The sequence below is a fragment of the Suricata suricatta genome, chromosome 1 (assembly GCF_006229205.1).
Source record: "Suricata suricatta isolate VVHF042 chromosome 1, meerkat_22Aug2017_6uvM2_HiC, whole genome shotgun sequence".
Taxonomy (NCBI): Eukaryota; Metazoa; Chordata; class Mammalia; order Carnivora; family Herpestidae; genus Suricata; species Suricata suricatta.
The window spans coordinates 6102792-6125740 of NC_043700.1; the positions used below are offsets into that span (position 1 = coordinate 6102792).

The following is a 22949-nucleotide window of genomic DNA, read 5'->3' on the forward strand; positions in this document are numbered from 1 at the left end:
CCTCACACGCCCGCCCCACCTTCCCAACAGGGGAAGGGGTTGGGGTAAACGCCACAGCCAGCGTCACAGGGACTGTGGGGAGCGGAGTGAAGCATCCTCAAGAAAGCACAAAGATCCTCACTTGGAATCCAGAGGTTGAATTTATAGTGAAGTTGGTTTCCCTTGTCTTGGTTGTCTCCAGGTGCCTAGAGCATGATTACTCTGGGTCAAGGATAAATCTCACAGTTGCCACCCCCTGTCCTTTACTTCCGAGTCAGTGTGGCCTGTGGTGGCCTGGGTGAGGAGGGAGGGGCCGGCGGCAGCAGGTGCACGTTCCCTCCAGCCACGGGACCTGCCGACAGCTGTGGCATCAGGGCGTCCGTCAGGGGCTTTCTCCCCGGGATCTGGACACCCTTCCTCACTTTGGGTTCATCATGAAAAAGAGGAATAGCTTAGGTCTCATTACTATTTCACTGCAGAGTCGAAGGCATTAAAAAAGTCAGTCTATTTACTAAACACATATTAAGCACCTATGGTATTCTGGGCATGGTTAGAAGCCTAGGGATTAGAAGCGGGTGCTGTCAGCGCAGAGCCCAGTGCAGGGCTCGATCTCACAGACCTTGGGATCATGGCCTGAGCCAAAATCAAGTGTTGGATGCCTAAACGACTGAGCCCCCCCTGCCCTGCTGTGGATGTTTCTTAAACCCGCTGCTCTGACTGCTCAGCAGGGGTTCCCGGAGGAGCAGGATCATATGTAAGAAGTTAGCTTCATCTTCGGCCAGGAGTGCTTCGTCTCCAGCTGGGCTCTGGCCAGTGCTCTGTGCCTGCTCGGTGGGGAAGCTTCTTTCTGTGGGATCAGAATCAGTCAGGTGTAAGGGCTCTGACCCATGCTCTGCGTTCAGCTCAATCTTCTGGATGGAAAGGGCAGAGACAGTGGGTCATCCCTGTGGGGGAGAAACCAGCCCCTATGACGGTGAGTCAGCACCTTTTCTCAAAGGCTCTCCTAGACCACTGCTCAGCCCCCATATCCTTTTGCCTCTTGCTGAGTCAGAGCCTTCTCAAATGTTCCCGAACTCTCTCTAGGCAGAAAGAGCACGCCCGCAGCCCTCACCACCAGCCCCCCACAGGACAGCTGGGTGAAAGCAGGAGTCGGTGGAAAGCGGGTCACCTTCCCAGTGCACACTGGAACGGGGCCCTCCAGGCCGTCTGCAGTGAGGGCAAGCCTGTGTGGAGCTCAGGTGCAATGCGAGTGTCCAGGTCTAGGCCAGAGCACCTGTTCGCCCAGCTGGCAGTGCAGATGTGGGGGAGGCTGGGTCAGGGCCACTTGGACTCACCACATTGTCCTCTGTCCCCACTGCAGTGCCCGCCCTGGACTGCCTCTTATCTGAGGGTGCACCCTCTAGAGGTCTCCTGTGGGGGCTGAAGTGTCTCCCAGGCCTGGAAGACCTCCCTCAGCGTGTGAGGCTGGAAACGTCCCATGTCCCAGATGGGGGGAAAGAAGGCCCTGCCAAGACCTGTGAGTCCTTCCCTCCAGCCCCGCCTCCGAGGGCCACAGGCACCGTCTGGTCCTGCAGCACAATGTCCCTGGGGGCCTCCGACCTCCTGGAAGGGCGAGGAAAGTCTGCTTCTGGGGGTGCTTGCTGAAGACAACGGGTCACCTGTGGCACTTTCCTGGGCATGCTCCGTTGAGACCCACTTGTATTTGGTGGGTATTTTCCTTGGTCCATCACCAAACACAGCTTTCTCGGAGGTGGAGCAAACCCATTTGTTAACAATTTTCATAAAACGAGGCCAGAGGAGGGGAGAGAGAAGAATCTAGAGGCAAAACCTCCAAGGCAAAGACCACAGGCCGGGTGAGAGGCTCTGGTCCAGGCACTGCCTTTGCCTCCTTGCCTGGCCATGAGTCAGACACTCCCCAGCCTGCCCTTCCAGGCTGCCTCCTGCTGCACAGACTTGGGTCCTCTGGAAGTCCTCCTGCTGTTCTGCATTTTATTACCCACACCCTTTCCCCTGTAGGACGTGTCCTCCATTTCATTGTCATTTTGATTTGTTTGTATGTTTCTTAATACAGTGCAACCCTGTTTCAAAGTGCCCTGCTCCTGAGCCACCGGGATGAAAGTTTCCTAAAGTCAAGGTCATCTTTGTTTCCTTGTTGTTGTTGTTTTTTTAATGGAGTTAATTTTGTTTAGAGCAATGAGAGTTTCATAGCAAAACTGAATGGAAGGTGCAAGATTTCCCACTTCGTCCCTGGCCCCCTCACTCAGCCTCCCCAACTATCCACCTCCTGAACCACAGTGGTACATGTGTTGTGATCGATGAACTGACATCAACGCGTCATCGCCACCCAGAGTCCGTGCTTGATCTCAGCGTTCACTCTTGGGGTTGTGCGTTCTGTGGGTTTTCACAAATGCACAATGACACATGCCCACAGTTATGATACCGCACAGAGACATTGCACTGTGCCAAAGTGTCCTCTGTGCTCCATCGATTTATTCCTCCCTTCCCCCAACTCTGGACAGCTGCTAATCTTACTGTCTCCATAGTTTTGCCTTTTCCAGTGTGTCAGATAGATAGTTGGAATCATACAGGACGTAGCCTTTTCAGATTGGCTTCTTTCATTTGGTAACATGCGTTTGAGTTTCCTCTGTGTCTTCTCATGCCTTGGTAGCTCACTTCTTTTCAGCGCTCAATGCTATTTCATTGTCTGGACTGATCTCTGTTCATTTATCCATCACATACTGAAGGGCATCTTGATTGTATCCAAGTTTGGGAGATTATGAATAAGGCTCCTGTAAACCTCCATGTACAGATTTTTGTGGGGAGGTAAGTTTCTAACTCCTTGGGTAAATACCATTGCTGGGTCATATGGTAAGAGTTGTTTCATGTGTAAGAACTTGCCAAACTGTCTTCCAAAGGGGCTGTGCGCTCTGCGTCCCCACCAGCAGTGAGCGAGGGTCCCTGTTACTCCACGTAGTCACCAGCATTTGATGTTCTCGACGCTTCCTGATTGTGGCTGTTCTCACAGGTGTGCAGTGGTTCCTTGTTTGAATTTTCATGTCTCTGATGACAGACGATGTGGAGCATCTTGTCATGTGCTCATTTGACACCAGGGCATCTTTCTCCCCACACAAGTGACAGACACAGCGCCGGCCATCAGCAGGAAGTGAGGATTGGCTTCGTTCTCAAGTTCCTTATTTCTGAAATTAGGATGAGAGCTTCCGGAAGGCAGGACCCGTCTCTCCTCTCTGCTACCACAAGCTTACACAGCAGTTGTGACCGAATATTCTGGGCTCAGCAGGGTAAGAGCCCCATCTGCTCGTGTGATCATGGAGAGACTACTTCATCAACCTGAACCTCAAGCTCTTGATCTGGAAAATGGGAGCATAATAGGACCTACATTAAGAGAGTTTCCAGCGGTTAAGGTGCCAATATATCTAATGCAGCTCAGAGCCTGTCACACGGGCATCACTCAGGAAAGATGAGCTGTTGGTGACAACACTTAATTGCTTTTTGGAAGCACAACGGAATTCTGAGCTGGGAAAGAACGGCTGGTATCCTCTGATACCAAGAAACATGAAGCCAGCAAACAGAGTGACGTCTTGCATTGTTTTCTTATGAATATATTTTCCTAAAATAGGTGTCGAGGAGCTTCCGGGTGATGGATAGCTAGAGAAGGGTAAAACAAAATAAGCACGCCATGGGGACAGCGCGATGGCCTTAAACTCCCAAAGCAAGGGTCTGCTGGAAAACCACGATTTCAGAATTAAATTTAGAGATGAAGAAAGATGAGCTAATTTTGCGATTTGACCCAGGAGGCAGTCTACTGTCAGCGAAGGCGTCCGCTGGTGGACGGAAGATGGACTTTGCGCCACTCACTCATTTTCGCGACTCCGCTCAAGGCCAGTGCTGGCCTGGCCTCCTTCCTCACACCATTAACACGACAATTAATGAAATACTGGAACAAGCCCAGACGAAACACTTGTTTAGAACACTTCCTCTCCACTTCACCGGCACACACAGCTATTCTGGGTTTGGGCTGCGTTCCAACTTGGGTTACATGATGATAAACAAGTTGTTTTACTTGTTTACTTTTATAATTATTTTTTTTGTAAGTGAAATTTTAACTGGGCACTTTGCAAAACACAATTAAAAATAAAAAGTTATTTGAAGAAACTATTGAGCGGAAAAGTTAGAGACATAAAGGATTGCATGTGGTTATAAAAATGTTTTCCACTAAGCTCTGTTTACTCCTTGGCATTTGGAAAGACCTGCTTGGACACGTTTCTGACTAGCAAGATGTGTTTCCCACAGATTTGGGGGTTTTCTTATATAGACCATCAATAATTATCCATCTTATTTTAAGGATAAAAATGGAAAGTGAAAAGTTCAAGAATCAATTAGCTGGCTTGAATTTGCTGAGAAATCCAGACCAAGGTTCATGGCTGAAATTTACAAAGTAAATCAACGTAATATGAAGAAGTAAATTAACCCAGAATGACACAATGCAAGGACAGTTCCCAAGTAACCTCATAAATTTCAGCTTGATGGATTTCAAGTCTCTGATTTCTAATAAAATTCTCATGAGAACATGGTAGAACTCCATAAAAACTCCTGAACTCTCCCCATGAGAAATGGCTGGTTTATAAGGGCACATGGGTTCATGGCTGTGGTTTATTTATTAAAAATTTCTCAGTAAATATATCATGGTCCAGTGGATAGCACCCCACGATTATGGAGAGGCTGTGTATCGTTTCTGCTGCCCCCAAGTATGAAGAAAAACAAGAAGAAGCATGTCAGGAACTCTCTGAACCATAAAAAACAAAACAAAACAAAAAATCAATGTAACCTTTTTACTTCTTTCCAGAAGAAAGTTCCATGAGATCTGCTCCCTGACTTTACCTATGGTCCACAAAGACGCCATAGGATTTTCACATTTGCCTTAGGAAAGTCTGAACACGCCTGCCAGATGGTTGGCAGTGGGCACCCACCAGTGTCACCCGTCCTGGTGCTCCCGGGAGCATCGGGGCAGACGGAAGTCGCCAAGTGGGTAATGCAAGTTTTGGGGACTTCAAATCTCGCAGAGAAAAGATGTGTGACGACGTGTAGCCACAAGGACAAGGTCGTGGCTTACTCACTTCTCTTCACATGCCTGTCACCCAGAACGATAACCTACACTAAACGCTGTGGTTTTAATCTGTGCCTAATACTCGGCGAGCAGCTCTGTGGTTCTTACCCGACTTGGCTCTACACACAGTCCTCATCTGCAGGCTGTGACTCTCACCCTCGCCTTAGAGGGAGGGATGCTCTTCCACAGAGAGGTGAAGCTGCTGACGTCACTGGCCTCACGAGGAAGGGGGCAGGGTTCACCCCAGGGAGACCGACTGAAGGCTGATACAGGAACCACCGGACTAGACGTTGAGGGAGATGCCCCTTCCCCCCAGGGCGGGTGGCGTGAGTCCCGACAGCCTTTCAAGATTGGATCCTCCTCCCCCGGGATCCTCCTCAGACGATCGACAGGGTCTGAGCTCCCATTTGCAAAGCTGAGCTACCCAGGGATGTACTACGTCTGACTCGGAGGGAGCCCCGGCCTGCGGTGGGACTGGCTTCCGCCGGGCTCCGATACCCAAGAGTTGGACCTCATGTTTCCAGCCCCTGGTACAGGGCCTGGGGCTCAGAGGGGCTTGATTAAATCTTTTAATAAGAATTAAATTTTGGTTCATCCCTGAGAAGAGAGCATAAATAAGAGGTTAAAAAAATAGGCTACTTTTAGAGCAGTTTCAGATTCACAGCCACGTTGAGGGGACAGTAGAGATTTCCCTTGTCCCTGCCCTGACACGTGCACGGCCTCCCTTACCGTCAACGTCCCCACCAGAAGGTACAGGGTGACGACTGATGAACCAGCACCGACCCACCGTCGCCCCCCGGAGTCCACAGTTCACACCAGGACTCACTCCTGGTGTTGTGGCTCCGTGGGGCTCGACCAGTGTTGAAGGACATGGATCCGTGGGACAGTGTCACTCAGAACAGTCTCACGGCCCTGCTGGTCCTCTGTGCTCTGCCTGCTCACACTTCCCACCCAGCCCCTGGCAACCACTGGTCTTACTGTCTGCCTTTTCTACAAGGTCATATAGTTGGAATCATTCAGCACGTAGCCATTCCGATTGGCTTCTTTTGCTTAGTGATTTGTGTTTAAGGTTCCTCCTTGTCTGGTCACGGCTCAATAGGTCATTTCTGTTCAGCACTGGGCATCAGTCCACAGTCTAAGAAGAGCCTAGTTTTCATCTCACAGAAGTGAAAAGCACTCTCTAGATCCATGGAACTTATACTGAACCTGGGAGCCAGAAACAGCACCGAATTGCTGGCACAGTCCTGTATTCACAGGCCCTGAAGAGACACAGAAAATAGTCTTTTGTCCCTAATGGCAATAGCGATGGGATCCTGATCCATATGTCCCCATGATAAAAATCAGCCCCCGTGGCCCTGTCATCTAGGTGTGAACTAGCTATTATGTATGTCCAGTCTTAAGGACGCCCATGCTTAGCCTCATGAATAGGATGCTTGCTGGAAATTGCACTTCTAGGTATTTATCCAAAGGATACAGGTGTGCTGATTCAAGGGGCACATGCACCCCAATGTTTATAGCAGCACCACGACAATAACCAAAGTATGGCTAGAGCCCAAAAATATCCATTGATAGATGAATGGGTAAAGAAGACGTGGTATATATACACAGTGGAGTATGACTCGACGATCAAAAAGAATGAAATCTTGCCATTTGCAACAATGTGGATGGAACTAGAGTGTATTATGCTAAATGAAAGAAGTCAGTCAGAGAAAGATAAATATCGTATGATTCACTCCTGTGTGGAGTTTAAGAAACAAACCAGATGAACACAGGAGACGGAAAAATAAAATAAGATTAAAACAGGAAGGCAAAGCATAAAATACTCAGAACAAACTGAGGGTTGCTGGAGGGGAGGTGGGCTAAACGGGTGATGGGCATCAAGGAGGGCAGTTGTTGAGGTGAGCTCTGGGTGCTATATGTAAATTATGAATCACTGGTTCTACTTCTGAAATCATTATTACACTATATGTTAAATAGCTTGGATTTAAATAGTTAATTAATTAAAAGAAAGACACTCACTGGATATTTAATAAATGCTGACTTCCAAGTCAAGGGCACTTACTATTGAAGGAAATTCGACACATTCCTTTAACCGCAAATGCATAACGGCTTGTGAACACCTCCTCATCTCAATAAACCCTTAAGCACCGATGTCAACAGGGGCTGGTCACCAGCTTGCTGAGAAAATGCAGATAGATGGGCGCTGTCTGTGCCCAGCCTTCACAGGCTCGGTACAGTCGCCGTGGGGGGGTTTGTGTGTGTGACCGAGAGTGATGAACTGATCATCAACCACCCAAGCTTACACTTGAAATAGAAGAGGAGAGGCAGCAGTGTGGCCGGGCTCCGCGAGCGGAGTCCTGGTGAGGATGAGGGGCAACGGCGCCACCTGCCGGCCCCACGCGGCCCTGCGCCGGACGGCGAGCGCGCCTGCGCCCGGGGCCGGGGCTGCTTGAAATCACAGCTTCAAGTCTTCGGAGGGTCTCTGCACTCTACCCAGACCTGGAAATTGGGCGACACTACAAAGGCATCAAGTCTTCAACTAAAACATGAGTGTGAGATGTGCTCAACTCCTAATATCCGCCTATCCAAATAGCCCCCGCGGAATGTCCCCTTCATGACGGTCACCCAGGTCCCAAGCCGCTCAGTGCCTTCACCTGTCCGTGAGCTGTCGATTCCTACCCAGAACCCGCTCCGCTCAACAGGTGGGTTTGGATAAATGTTTCATGAGTGAAGTGAGAGAAGAAGGCATTTGGCCATTTATTTCAAAACCAGGTCAAAACTAAGCCACAGTGAGCTTTTCGCTGACAGGTGTTTAAAATAAATGACTCAAAATGCTGGGAGTTTTCAGAATCTTACAGAATTCAACCTGGACCCTTGTCCACCTAACTCCATTACTGGATTAATCATGTTGCTTCCTGACTGCTGGGGGAAAATTCATACGGACCTCCACATTCCTAAGACATTTGAGAACGGTGAGTGAGGTCCTACTACCTAAGTAAAACTTTCTTTTTAGCATCCACTTCACAGTGGCTGTGATTCAAATTTTTTTAATGTTTATTTATTTTTCAGAGAGAAACAGACAGAGCATGAGCGGGGGAGGGGCAGAGAGAGAGGGAGACCCAGATCTGAAGCAGGCTCCGGCCTCTGAGTTGTCAGCACACGACTCGAGAACTGAAGGATCATGGGCCGAAGTTGGACACGTCACCGACTGAGCCACCCAGGTGCCCCCTCACAGTGGCTGGGGTTTCAAGCAGACAGATGCACGACCAACAGCCAGAGTTGGTCCCTTCGTGATTCCCAGAAATTCCAGGGATGAGAGGGAGCCCAGGGATCTGACAGTGTTGGGGATTTCCATTTTGTGCACTGGTCATGTCACTAGGGCCACGTTGTCACCCTGTGAACCTACAGGGCCTGAGAAGGGTCTCTGCTCCTCCCTTCAACCACAGATGAGACTTTTGCCTCTCACGTCAAACAAGGTCACGAGACCATAGCAAGTTGCCTCCAAACAATTTTATGGCTTTGGAGTAATTACTGTGAAACTTTTTTTGTGAGAACAAGCTTCAGCCCTCATCAGGATCCAGTGTGCGTTAGCTTTGGGGTGAGTCAATATCCAGAACAGGGGTGAAGGTGCCTCCCGTGGGCCATGGACTCAGGAAACAGTGGACCCCGACCGCACAGGATGCCTCTCGGACTGCGGCTCTCTAGGGACCACGAGCATGAGGAATGGGAAAGAACATGCCTTGGTGGGCATGAGTAAGATTCCTGTAACCTGGCCGGGCCAACTTACAGCACCCCCTACTTACAGGAGAGGAAACTGAGGCTCCGGAATCAGAGAATGGACTAGAAAAAGAATCCAGAGAGAACCCGGGTGGAATCTCCCACATGGTCTCCCCTCACTCCGTTTCCCTCACGGCACAGACAGCCAGAGCTCCCACCTGTGCTTCCCTAAACTTCAGATATAAGAAGAAAAAAAAAAAGCATATCTCTGTTCTTGTATCAAATAGTCCATCTCTTAAACACAAATTGTTGCCTTTAAATCCAAAAGTATCAGGTCTAAATGACATCCTTAACTGACCCCGGTTGGTTGGGTTTTGTGTTTTCTTGGTTTCAGTTTAAAGAACACACTAAGAACAAAAGTCCATATTGTTTATTCTGTTCCTAGCCTCATCCTCCCACTCCTTCCCTCCCCCCACCCCCCAGCCATGCCAATTTGCAAACAAATCAGAAGAATCCCCAGTGGGCTGAAAACCTGTCCTGCTTTACTCCAGCTGGAAAGAATCGTGCTCCACCAAGATTCAGACCCCGTTTATAATGGAAACCCTGACGGGCAATGTTGTGATTATAGTCTTGCCATAATGAACGTATCTGTGTGGTCAAAGTCACGGATTTTTCCATGGTAGTTTTCCATGGGACATTTCCTCCCTGAGGGATGTTAACTTGAAATCTGGATGATAGCTTTGACTTTAGATCAGGATCTCTAACATCAATACAGCTTGAAGTTAGTGATTATAATGACTTCAGTAGTCATGACTGGCAAGGGGCGGGTATTAGACTGATTTTTGCAAGACTGATGAGGGCAGGGGATAGAGTTTGGGTGGTACAGAAACTTAAATAATTTCCTAGATTTTTCACCAGGGAATATTTTCTCTTCTCTCTGTATTGGTGGCTACAATAACAGGGCTGACAGGTATTAGGGTGACCAGCCGTCCCCACTGGCCTGGGACTATTTGGTTGGTGTTAGCCCTAAATATAACCCCTCCAGCCCTAGGGAAACCAGGATCGTTGGCCATCCTAAACGGTATGGTAACTTTAATTAAATTCAGGAGGGCAGAAAAGTAATGACCTATTTTATAGAGAACAACCAGACTGAGGTTTCAAGTAAAATCCTTTCTCGATGCCTAACATGCCTCAGTTTAATCAGCATTTAGCATGAGAACACATTCAGGCAACGGCTCCAAAGGAATGTAGGAAGCCCAGGGTTGGCGTGGCAGAATGTAACCTGAAAAGCCAAGGGATCTGCACTTCTGGCTCACAGTTTCAGAGGTGAACGTATCTTCCGGTCTTTGGAGGCATAAGCAGAGGGAGGGATTTCATGGGTGTCTGGGCCCCCCAGGGGGCTGCTGCCTAGCCCCCCGCACCCCGCCCAAGCCTGTCCACAGGCTCCAGATGGCTCCGCAGACCCCTCTTCTCTCTGTGAGAAGAGGGAAAGGACACAGGAGGGAAGGAACTGGGAGGCCCATCTGGGGAGCTGGGGTTCCCTGTCTGAGCCCCCACATAATGCCCTACCCAAGGGCCTCCTTGCTAGGTCTTCACTCAGGTGGCTCTGGTAGTCTTTCCATGGGCCGTGAAAACCGCTACAAGGAACTGGTAAGTGGGGCTCCTGGGGGGCTCAGCCAGTTAAGTGCCTGACTCTTGATTTCAGCTTAGGTTATGATCTCACAGTTTGTGAGTTCGAGCCCTGCATCGGGCTCTGTGCTGATAGTATGGAGGCTGCTTGGGACGGGATTTTATCTCTCTCTTTCTCTGTTCTTCCCTTGGTCATGATTTTTTTTTCTCTCTCAAAAATAAACATTGAAAACAAACAAAATCTGCCGGGGTGGGGGGCGGTCACAAGAAAGGAAGGACTACAGAATCAAAACTAAGGCAAAAGTGGCCCAGGCAAGAACCCAAACCATTGGTCAGGGAACCCCACTGACAAGCCTGTGGTTGAAAGAAAATGGGCATCAAGCCTCTCTCCTGACTTATGGCAAGAGATGACATGGACATCAGACCCAGGTCTGTAGTCACAAATGCTGCGGCTTCGGGATGTGATAGTGGTTTCTGGGTTTGTGAACGCAGAGCCTTGTTAGACATGCACTAACTATTTCTGCTGTGGTAAGTTCCACAGCCCTGAAGCCAGGGGCCGTGGGATGGAGGGACAGGGCAGGAGTGAAGGGAGGGTAGCGGCGGTGGACTATCGCGGTGCCCCTGCCCCAAAGAAGCGGGTCGTGGCCACGTGACTTGTTGAGGCCACAGAGCATGGGCGGGACTGGCCCTGTGGCACGTGTCCACCAGCCACTCTGGAAACTTCTGCATGTCCGCCGCTCCTGCGGCCTGGGATGCAGAGCACATGTTACTTTTCCGGCACTCTGAAGCAGAGTGAAAAGTCCGTGCTTCCTGTCTCAGGGCCCCCAGGTGTTGGTTTGGTCCTGCTTTGAAAGAAGCAGCCCCCCCAATCTCATCACGGCTGATTCTATTCCAGGGATGCAGGTCCGTGCTCCTTACAAGGCAGCTGTGACAACGTGTCCAAGAACTGTCTTGGTTGTAGACTCCCATCTGATGTTGTAGGAGTGCAGGAGACGTAAAACTTCTGTTATTTTTCTGGCTTTTTTTTTTTTTCAATTGAGGTATAGCTGACATACATTAGTTTCGGGTGTGCATCGTGATGATCTGATGTTGGCGTATATTACAAAATGACCACAGAAAGTCTCGTTAACATCTGTTTCAGTTTTCCTCTCTCCTTTTTCCTTTCAGTTTATTTATTTATTTTGAGTGAGAGAAAGAGAGAATCCCAAGCAGGCTCTGCACTGATAGAGCAAAGCCCAACGCGGGGCTTGAACCCATGCACTGTGAGATCATGACCTGAGCTGAAACTGAGTGTCGGTCGCCTAATGGACTGAGGCCCTTAGGTGCCACAATTTTTTTTCTCCTTCTTAATAGAAGTACGTTCAGAGAATTATCTTTATGCCGGCAAAGATCACAGACAGATAGTAACCATTGGTCCAGAATCTAAGTTACTAGGTAGATAGAAGTAATTGCTTTGTTCTCCTCTTGTATGCGGGGGAAGGAGCCATGGAGAGCAGACATACTTGCAACGGCCATCGCCTCGGGGCCGCAGAGTCACCTTCTGTGGACCGTGAGGATCGCCGTCCTCAGCACAGGTCTGACCGAGGAAGTGGTGTGGAACGGGGCCCGGGCCTCCCTTCCTTGCAGTGACCTCGGCACACAGCACACAGTGCGATGGGATAGGCCGGCTGAAGCCAGGGTGCTCTCCCGGGTCCCCCTCGGGGCAGAGGCAGCAAGCTGGGGCACTCCACCATCCCTCCTCGGTTTCTGGAGCTGCACCCCACAACTCTGCAAACGGTCTCTCGTTGAACGTCCCGTTACCCCACGTGAGCGTAAGAGAGGCCGTCAGCTTCTGAGAAGACAGGGGTCTTCCGCTAAAACGGCAGGGGGTTTGTGTGACGGATTTGCAAACGCCCACGTCCAAAGTGGCGCTTCAGGGGGCACCTGGCTGGCGCAGTTGGTAGAGCACGTAGGGCTTGAACGCGAGGCCCACGCTGGGCGTAGAGATTACTTTGAAAGTAAAATAATAAACAACAAAACCAAAATGGCTCTTCAGAGGCTATGCTTTTGAGAAGTAAAATCCTTAGTCATCCAGGAAAAATCTAGAAATTCAATGCCACTAACAGGTGTTTACGCGGGCTTGCTGTGAGCCGGTCATCAGGCCGGGCCTCCCCATGGCAAACAGCTGAGCTAGAGAGCCTACTGCAAGCAGCTGACAATCAGTGTAGAATCCACCCTGGTTTCCTGCAAGTTCTGGATAGCTCGGGCTTCCCCTGCTTTTTAGAAATAGCAGTGAAGGGGGCGCCTGGGTGGCTCATTTCGTTAAGCGTCTGACTTTGGCCCAGGTTATGAACTCACATTTCGTGAGCTGGAGCTGCAGGACTGACAGCCCAGAGCCCGGAGCCTGCTTCGGATTCTGTGTCTCCCTCTCTCTCTACCCCTCCCCTGCTGGCACTCTGTCTCTGTCTGTCTCTCAAAAATAAAGAAGAAAAAAGAAAGAAAGCAATAGCAGTGAAGGTAGTGTTTGTGCAGTCTGCTGTGTTTACGGATCCTAGAAACCGGTTTGGGGGTGCCTGGGTGGCTCAGTTAGTTGAGCCTCCGGCTTCGGCTCAGTCAGATCTCATGTTCGTGGGTTCGAGCCCCGCGTTGGGCTCTGTGCAGACAGCTAGCTCAGAGCCTGGAGCCTGCTTTCGGTTCTGTGTCTCCTTCTCTCTCTGCCCCGCCCCCCTCATGCTCTGTCTCTCTCTGTATCAAAAATAAAAATAAAACATTAAAAAAAAAAAAAAGAAGCCGGTTTGTTGCGCCCAGCGTGGCTTCGTGCGCTAAGAAGGAAGAAATCGGGAAAACCAGCCAGGCAGGTGCAATTGCAGACGTAAACACTCTTGGAGCAGATACCCTGGGAAGCGGAAGGCAGCGTGGAGCCTTTCATTGTCCTGGGCAGAGTCGCCAGTGTGACAATGCACGCCGCCCTTGAGCAAACCCCACTTGGGCCCCCCTGAACCTTTCGATGCGGTCTGCTTTCATGTTTCTCTCTTTGTCCGTTTTAAGCAAGAATTCTCCACGCTCAGTGTCTGATCACCTTCTGTAGGTAGACAGTCAAAGTCCCCAGACCCCACCATCCCCAAGCGAGCTCTGGCCACCTGGCAGCCTCCAGCGGGATCCCTGTTAGGCCGCGTTAGTCAGAACCTTCCCTTAGCCCCTCAGGCTTCCTCAGTACACTTGCGTCCACTGACCCCCACCTGCTCCTGGACTCTGGGTTCCCACTTGTCTGTGTGGTATCCGGAACTGAGCCCGGCTGCAGACTTTTCTCTCTCGCCCGTTGCAACAGTACCACCTGCTTGCATTGCTGGAGCTCCCGTCTGGCTCTGGCTTTTCTCTGAGGCTCTTCTGCCGAGCAGCGGCCTGAGGTCCATTGTCGTTACCTGTTTTACCAGGTCTGAGCCACTGTCTGCTATGTCCCATCGGTATGTGTGGCCAGCAACAGGGACAGTGGTGGTCCAACAGCTCACCATGAAGCCACACTATACTTCCTCTTTGGGGTCAAATATTGTCCCTGAGCCCAGAGGTGTTTGTAAAGGTAGAAAGGATGCCTGGCCCTCCACGTGTGGACTGCCTTCTGCTTTAGTGGCTTATGACTGACCTTTTTAATCTTTCTTATTTTTTTCATCTTTCTTTTGACAGAGAGAGAGAGACAGAAAGTGGGCAAGGGGCAGAGAGAGTGGGAGAGCGAGAATCCTCAGCAGGAGCACGGAGCCACTGTCTGCTATGTCCCATCGGTATATGTGGCCAGCACGGAGCCTGACTCAGGGCTCGATTCCACAAACCGTGAGATCGTGACCTGAGCCGAAATAGAGTCGGACGCTTACCCGACGGAGCCCCCCAGCTCCGAAGGCAGGCTTGCAGAAATGACGTAAATGTCTAGCCACAAAGAGCCCACTTTGGGGGAAGAGCAAGGCAGAAATAGAGCTCAAGGATGCAGAGAGTAGGTGCAGTTCTCACTGGGTGAGTCCGGAAAACAGGTGGGGTCTCCTAGGGAACGTAGCAGGGAGCAAAGTGCAGGGTGAAGGAAATGGAGCTTGAGGTCAGGGGTGAAGGCCCGCCTGACTCCAGGCTGCTGGCTGGCTGGCCTGCGGAAGGGAACTATGTCGTTAGCAAAAACACACCATTTTTTCTGCCACAGGAGGTCTCTGGCTGGCCTGTGCATTTTCCGCTGTGTGGACGATGATGAGACCAAAGCTTTCTCATCTGCTTCTAGAAAGGGCTTCCATCATCTTATTCATAATGTGATACACCAAGAATACACTTCTAAGAGACCCCTAACCACTCCGTGTCCGCAGAAGCAAACTGTGACGAGAACTCAGAATAAAACGGAACTCTGGCCTTTACTTTTGCGTTTCCTGGAAGCCATACCAATAAACGTAAGACTCGATTCAATGTAGAAGTCGGGATCGTGTCGTTGGTAAGAGGAGGCAGGCGATCTTGACGGAAGCCCCTTCCCTGGCTCCCACAGGTGACCGGAGAGTGTTCCGTGCACAGGTGTGCACGCGGTGTCCCCGGGGAGCGTGGACATCGTCGGCCCCGCGCCCCCGTGTGTTTCAGTTGTGCAAGCAGGTCCGGAGGGGGATGCACCAGGGCGCAGGTGTCTGAACTGGGACAAATCTCAAATCTCCAGGGGGACATGCCGGCCTGTTGCCCTGCCCGCCGGACCTCGGTCACATGGAGACACTCGGCGCGGCCCTCGGCCGGGCGCCCCCGCCGCAGTCCCCACGGGCAGGCTCACACTTGGGGGTGGACGTGAGCCAAGGCTCGTCCGCGGGCCCCGGGCTCACCTCCCACAACGCCAGCCGTGTCCCGGCAGCGGCGGGGAGGTGTGGGTCCCCCGGGGACTCCTGCAGCCCCCCACGCTCTGGGCTGCCCAGGGCTCTGCCGGCCAAACCTGTGCTGGAGTGGAAGCTCCCGGAGCGGCCCAGGCCCAGGATCAGGCTGATGTTGGCCATGGTGGCAGGGAAGGGCCGGGTGGCCGGCCAAGGGGAGCGCTCCGCCCTCCTCCCACACGGCGGCCTCTGCACGTCCCGCTGTGGGGACGTGGCCTCCTCGGCCATGGCACTGAAGTACAGTGTGGCGCTCTCCTGTCCTCCCCCTCCTCCCCAGCCACCCGCACCCCTGCCCTGCAATGGAGACACGGCCGCGGCTCTTTCCGTGGGGCTGCCCGCCCTCGGTGCAGCTGACCGCTGCCGGCCGGGAGCCTCGTCGGGACTGTCGCCAGCCACAGAGACGTAGCTTGAGGTTCCCAGCAGGTCGGCCTCTGCTTTCCAGACAACTGGAAACTCACAGCCTTTGTCTGAGGGGAGTGGGTCGCGGGGTGACAGCGGGAGCCCCAGCTGGGAAACCCGGGGTGTCCTCGGCTGGCTGTAGTGACCTAAGAAGCCAGGACCGGCTTGTCCAAAGGCTGCGTTGATCTTGGACACATTTCCTGTTTTGAGGGCAAGTTTCACCAACAGCCAGTGATGGTGACTGAGGAAAGAATCTTCCAGAGCACCCTGGCTTTCCAGCCCAGCCTCTGGGGGTCCCCCCTGAGGGCTCGGGGCCCTACCGGGACCTGTTAGCTCATAACCTTCCTGCGGGCGTGCGCCCGGGCTCCCTGGCCCCTCTCCCGCTGCGGCCGAGGCCCAGGGAGGAGGCTCTCTGTCCGCTTTATCACGGGCTGCGAGGCCGTGGGCCTTCCTCGCTGCGCCCCGCCAGATGGCTGCGGACTTAGGGTGCAGCAGGCTGTAGTAGGTCACCAGAGAGAGGCTCCCTGTAAAAGAAGACGAAGAGCACAAGGTCATGTTCTCTCAAGTCCTGAGCCTGAGAATTCCGGACTCTGGAATTCTAACTGGGATCCCAAACAGGGCTCGCGCTGGAGCATCAGATCTGGATGTTTTGGGGAGCATTTAAGTCATTTAAGCCTGGCTTCCGCGAGCTGCAGATATGCCTAAACTGGGAACCATAATAACCAAGTTCAGTCCTATTGATTCTAGGACTTCTTCCTGAGAGCAGCTCTAGGCACACTAGATATGTGCAGGGGTATATGTGCATGTTACACGTGTGTGTGTGTGCATGTGTGTGAGGTGTCTGCTAGAAATGATCATTTAATGTTTATTTATTTCTGAGAGAGAGAGACAGAGTACAGCAAGGGAGGGGCAGAGAGAGAGGGAGACACAGAATCTGAAGCAGGCTCCAGGCTCTGAGCTGTCAGCACAGAACCTGATGTGGGCCTCAAACTCACAGACCACAAGATTGTGACCTGAGCCGAAGTCGGACGCTTAACCAAATGAGCCACCCAGACGCCCCTCACTTTCAAGTAATGGAACGAATACTCAGAAGGCAGAGCCATCCGCACGCCCACCGACGGACTCCAGCGCTTGAGGAGGGGGCGGTCAGGATAACCTCAAAAACAAGCCCCAAGGGAAGGCTGAACACATCCATCAAAAAGCCCGTATCAAGGAATTTCCATGAGCAGTAGCCACACTTCCTCTGTGCATAAACATCTTAATCACACTGTTGTCAGCGCAATTTATTTTGATCAGATGTGTTGACGACGGCAATAATTTCTTTAACAGAGCATTCCAGCGGCCTCCCACATTATTTCCAGCTTCCTGTTGTACTAGATCAAGTGTCTGGTTTCAGAGAGCTCATTATAAACAGCAAGAAGCCTGAAGCCAGAGCGGGGGTCAAAGCCCCCGAGGGGCTGGAAGGCAGCAGCGTGATGGAGCTGGGGGTGGGGGGCTAACTCGTGGTCCCGTGGACCCTCTCCCTGTGCTTCTGGGAGACGAGGCATGGGGGGTAACAAAGCAGGCCTCCCGGGGGGGAACAGAGACAGCATTCCTGTGGGGTGAGTGTTGGTTCTGCCGTGGGCGCCCCCAAACCATTTCTCCCCGCTATTCTGGATTCTCTCAGTGCTGGTGGTGGAAAGGTCTCTCATCTTTTATAATGAGCCACCCAAGGTCAGAAAAGGGAACTAACTCCCCTTATCAGCCAAGTCCAAAGTCCATACAGTTCACGAATAGCCTTTCGGCCGGGCCACATCACTCACAGGGTTACGGGTTGTGACCCCAGGCTGGCATGCAGTCGGAACTCAATAAATGTTGGTCAAGGGTGCTCAAGCTGTGAGCTAGAGCTGCCGGCTGTAAACCCTGTGTGCCTCTGGGGCGTCCGGGGGACAGATGGTGGAGCGTCTGGCTTCGGCTCGGGTCATGATCTCACAGTTCATGGGTTCGAGCCCCACATCGGGCTCTGTGCTGACAGCTGGGAGCCTGGAGCCTGCTTCAGATCCTGTGTCTCCCACTTTCTGCCCCTCCCCTGCTTGTCTCAAAAATAAATAAACACACATTAAAAAGTTTATAAAGCCTGTGTGCCTTTGACTTGAGCTCACCCACCATCTTCCCGCTGAGGACTCCCTCTGGGTCCACCTGGGGGTCAGGTTTTGGGCAGCTCCGGAAAGAGGGGGAGAAGGATCGGCAGGTGGCTCTGGCTGAGCCCTGGAGCTGACCCTTGTCCCCAGGTCGCCACTCACTGTGCCCTGGGTCACCGTGCTGAGAGTGAAAACACCCTTCCTCTCTCCCTCCTTTATTTTCATTTCCCAAGAGCAGACAGGAACTCCGTTTCCAGCTCCCGTCCACCGGTGAAGCCAGGCTCACGCCGCGGGCTCTGAGTCACGCGTTCATTCACAAAGCCAAGCTGATCATCTCAACTGCCAGGCCCCGCGTAGATGCCAGACGGGAGCAGGGTGTGAGTCCCAGGTCTGCCAGCCACACGGTGTCTGATCTTACAGTGCATTATTTAGCCTCCTCTGTGCCACCCTCCTCAGCTCTGGATTGGGGGTAACCCCGCACCCATGTCCTGGGGTTCCTGTCGGCATATAGCACACAGTGTCATGCGGGGGATCCCTGCTCTGCCCCCGATGCTGGGACGCTGAGGTGGGAAGGAGAAGGAAGTCATGGGCTGGACCCCAGCCAGAACCCGGGGGAGGAGGCCCCACCCACGAGTCAGTTTTGCTAGAAGCGCACAGTGAGAACCACATTTGCTTGGGTTCTGGATAAAGGCCGAGTCCAGGTTCTGATGCCCTGGTGGGGGCACAACCGGGGACACAGTGAGCTCCATGCCTTGGTCTCCAGCTCACCACTCCTGGGCAGTTTCCTGCCCTTAGAGTTAGTTTATTGTACGGAAAAAAGTGGGGGGAGGGGGGAGGGAGGGCACAAGAGGGCAACATTGGGCCTTACCAATCAGAAATCCAGACAAGACTCCAGCGACGGTCCACAGGCTGGTCCGGGAGGCCGCCTGGAGAAAGTCAGTGGCCAACAGCAAAAGGATGATGTTCTCCAGCAGCATAATCTATGGGACAGAAAGGGAGAGTCACCACCAAAAATCACGTGCACATGGCCTCAGGGACGCTCATCCTAAATTCCACCACAGAGTCCTTCAGTGTTGGAGGCTCTGCCCTCAGTGTGCACTCAGGTGTCCAGGGCTGACCGGCCACCCCCTCCCAACAGAAGCAGGGTCAAGGTCTGAGAGAGCTTCTCCGGCAAAGGGGGAATTGTCCCTGTTCTCAATGCAGCTCATTACAATGTCTGTGGAATCATGAATGCCCGTGGCATGTAAGGGCACTGCCCACGTGGCTATGGGGGCTCCATTTGCTGAGTCAGGTGGGCTGAGGGAGGCGACTCTTACTTCCAGTTTTAGGCATTTCACGTTCTCATGTTGAGAGCATGTGTGTCTTGGTTTTACCACGTGATAATTAAAAGCATCTGCAGAGCTCAGAGTGCCATTGAATTCCAGTACACTCATGTCACAAACTTTGATAATACTGTGAGTGTTGATTGTTCAATTATATGTCTTTTTAGAGGCAAATTTGGCCCATGGCCCAAGTAACAGCAAGGGAAGGCACTCTTGGTGGCTGAACATGGAGCCTTCCTCCGTGGTCCAGAATGGCGGCCACTCTTACAGCAGGCTCTTCCTAACCCCCATCCAGGCTGGCTTCTTAACTTTGGTTGCCAGCTTTTAATATATAAAAATATATTTCTTAAAATAAGTAAACAAATTGGACATAATTAGAAGATGATATATTTCAATACTATATAGGAGGCATTAAGAAAAACTAAATTCTGGGGTGCCTGGGTGGCTCAGTCAGTTAGGCATCTGGCTTAGGCTCAGGTCATGATCTCACGGTTGGTGGGTTTGAGCCCCGCATCGGGCTCTGTGCTGACAGCTCAGCCTGGAGACTGCTTCAGATTCTGTGTCTCCCTCTTTCTTTGACCCTCCCCTTCTCATGCTGTCTCTCTCTCTCTCAAAAATGAATGAAACATTAAAAAAAATTTTTAAAGACAAACTAAATTCTAATACTGTTAGGCCAAAAGTCTTGGAAATCTTTGCACTGTCATTCATGGGCACCATTTTAACTTCAGGAAAGTCAACTAAGGAAAGAATTAAAAATGTTATTAGGAGCTGCCTAACAATCCTAAGAATGCCCACCCTCCCCAGGCCTTTGGGCTCTGGGCAGCACTGATGCAACGGTTCAGCATGTATATTTCAGCACTAAATGCCTTTACCCACTGGCTCAGTCCACACAAGATGGGGTTTCTCTCTCTCTGCTCCTTACATTAACCACATCTCATCAGCTACCTGGTCTGGTGAGCCAAATTCTTATGTTTGTCTCAAATCCATTGCCTTTTGCCTGTCCTTACTGCCATTTTCATAGTTGTGATCCTGTCACTTCGTGTCTGGGCCCTGTGCTTTCCTCTGCCTCCGTTCCCGGTCCACAGTCTCTCCTCCACACCGCTGCCTGGTGGTCTGTTTCACCTGCAGATCAGACCTTGTCATCTCCCCCAGCACACCTCCAGACAGCCCCGTCTCAACCTAGGGCATCAGGACCCCACCCCTGAGCATGTGGGCGATCCTGTTCACAGGGCATCCCCGAGTCTCCTTTCCAGAATCATCCTCCTGCCCCTGGCTCCCACGATGACTGTAATGATGGACGCCATGGACCATGGGTGCTACCTGGATGCCCGGATGCCGGTAAAGCAGTATTCCGGAGTGTGTCTGTGAGGGTGTTTCCAGAAAAGGTTAGCGTTTGAATCAGTACACTGAGTAGACATGACCCCTCAGCAGTGCGGGTGGGCCCCATCCAATCTGTGGGGGGCCCAACAGAAGAAAAATGTGGAGGAAGGGCAAATCCTCCTTCTTCTTGAGCCGAGACACCCCTCTTCTCCTGTCCTTGGACAATGGGCTCCTAATGCTTGGTCCTCTGGACTCAGACCGAATGACACCACGTTTTCCTGGTTCTCCAGCTTCTAGAAGGCATACTGGGTCCTATCTCAGTCTCCAAAATTGCATGAGCCAATCCCCATAATAAACTTCCTCTTCCATCTCTCTCGGCATGTCCCACAGGTTCTGTCTCGTGAGAACCTTGACTGATACAATGACGTTCCGCTGACAGAGACGCCCTCCTTGACCAAAGCTGACGCAGAAGGTCTCTAAGCCTCGTCCTGACCGGCCTCAAGCCGGGCCTATAAAAGTTACACACATGTAGAACAAACGCTTCTGTCCATCACTGCTCCCCTCCCTCCCCACCCCTACACATTGAGAAACCTGAACAAACACTAACACAGTTCCTGACCGCTCAAGGCTGCGTCCCTAGGGTGAGGACCCTGGCCCCAATTAAGTTTCTGCCTAAGGAGGCTACGCTGCTAGGAAGATCTCTTCTTTGTTCCAGCCAAAATCTGGGGAAAGGCAGGTGGGCCCTGCACCCCCCTTAGACCTGCTGCTTTAGAAAGCTTGTACGTGCAGGGGTGCCTGGGTGGCTCAGTCGGTTCAGTGCCCAACTCCTGATTTTGGCTAAGGTCACGATCTCATGGGTTTTTGAGTTCAAGCCCTGCATCAGTCTCTGAGCTGACAGTGTGGAGCCTACTTGGGATTCTCTCTCTCTCTCTGCCCCTCCCCTGTTCGCTGTCTCTGTCTACCTCAAATAAATAAATAAACTTAAAAAAAAAAAGAAAGCTTGGGCATACAAATCCTTTCTCTACCTCTCTGAGGTGTAAACTGTCTCCCATCCAGAATGGCCTCCTCAGACCCAAGAGCCGTCTCCTTTAACCGCTAACATTCAAGATCACCCACCAGGCCCAGTGGGTGTGGGGAGGGCTTACTCTAACTAGATGTGAGAAGTGAGGGCCTCCTCCTGATAAACGCCAGCAAACCAGACGTCAGAGTCCCACTAGCCATCCCTTTCCCACTTTTGATACATTTTCTTTCCCTCGATCCTGCTCAAATGTCCCCTCCACATTCCCATCTTCCTGTTAAAATGCACACTCACCTCCGCACAGACAGACTGAGGGGGATTCATGCTGGACCCTCTTCCCTGTTGCAATGGACTTCATCAGCTGTTTTCATCGCCTTTATTTTTTTAATTTTTAAAAATATTTACTTATTTTTGAGAGAGAAAGAGAGCATGAGTGGGGGAGGGACAGAGAGAAAGGGAGACACAGAATCCAAAGCAGGCTCCAGGCTCTGAGATGTCAGCCCAGAGCCCGATGAGGGGCTTGAACTCAGGAACCATGAGATCATGACCTGAGCTGAAGTTGGATGCTTAACCAACTAAGCCACCCAGATGCCCCATTAACTAACTAATAAATAAATATTTTTAGCAAAATTTCAGCTTTAATTTCTTTTAATTTTTTAATGTTTTATTTATTTTTGAGAGAGAGAGAGAGAGAGACAGCATGAGCAGGGGAGAGTCAGAGAGAGAGGGAGACACGAAATCTGAAGCAGGCTCCAGGCTCTGAGCTAGCTGTCAGCACAGAGCCTGACACGAGGCTTGAACCCACGAACTGTGAGATATGACTTGAGCTGACGTGGGACAGTTAACCGACTGAGCCCCCAGCCCTCTCACTGAATTAACCAGGAATCTGGTCTGCTTATCCTCTGTCCCACCACACGCATGTTCCTGTGGACTCCTTGATACTCTTTATTTTGCCTCTGTAGCATTTTCCTGATGTGTCCCTGAGCCCTCACCACCCTTTCTTCAGGCCACGCTCGTCTCTGGAGACCCGGCTCGAAGGTCACCTCTTGTACCGCCTCTCTCAGCCTCTCGTATCCCTGCAGGGGTCTGACAGCCTCATTTCTGTGGCCACAGTGGTTGCATTCATGGGTTTGTGTCTCTGGCCCCTGAGAATCGGCCCTCCCACACCCCGTCATCCGGATCCATTTCTAGTGCACCAAGGAGGCTGTGTGCGCAGGCTCAGGTGAGCGAATGGATGACACGTGAGACGTCAAACTTGGCTTTCCCCTTCACACATCATCCAGGGGCTGGTTTCCCCGAGGCAGAAGGTAAGGTGAACGGTTCTCCATTAGGCTGCCCATCGGCACCGCGGCTTCTAAAATGCCGATTCCAGGGCCTCCCTCGGACCTGTTGGATGGAACCACTGACCAGGCGCCTGGGAACCTCCTTTGAAGAGGCTCCCGAGTCCCTGTGACAACCACCCAGGCG

General features: G+C 51.7%; 1 protein-coding gene across 1 annotated transcript in view; it reads right to left on the minus strand.

Moving 5' to 3' along the window:
- Window positions 1–14786: 14786 nt before the first annotated feature.
- The window catches only part of XKR5 (XK related 5), a 29726-nt gene continuing 21563 nt past the window's right edge, over window positions 14787–22949 (minus strand). The window contains exons 7-8 of the mRNA XM_029933226.1: window positions 18691–18802; window positions 14787–16226 (exon numbers count right to left, since the gene is read on the minus strand). Coding sequence (XP_029789086.1) covers window positions 15142–16226; window positions 18691–18802 — 1197 coding nt within the window. The 3' untranslated portion in view covers window positions 14787–15141. The remainder of the gene's footprint in view (window positions 16227–18690; window positions 18803–22949) is intronic.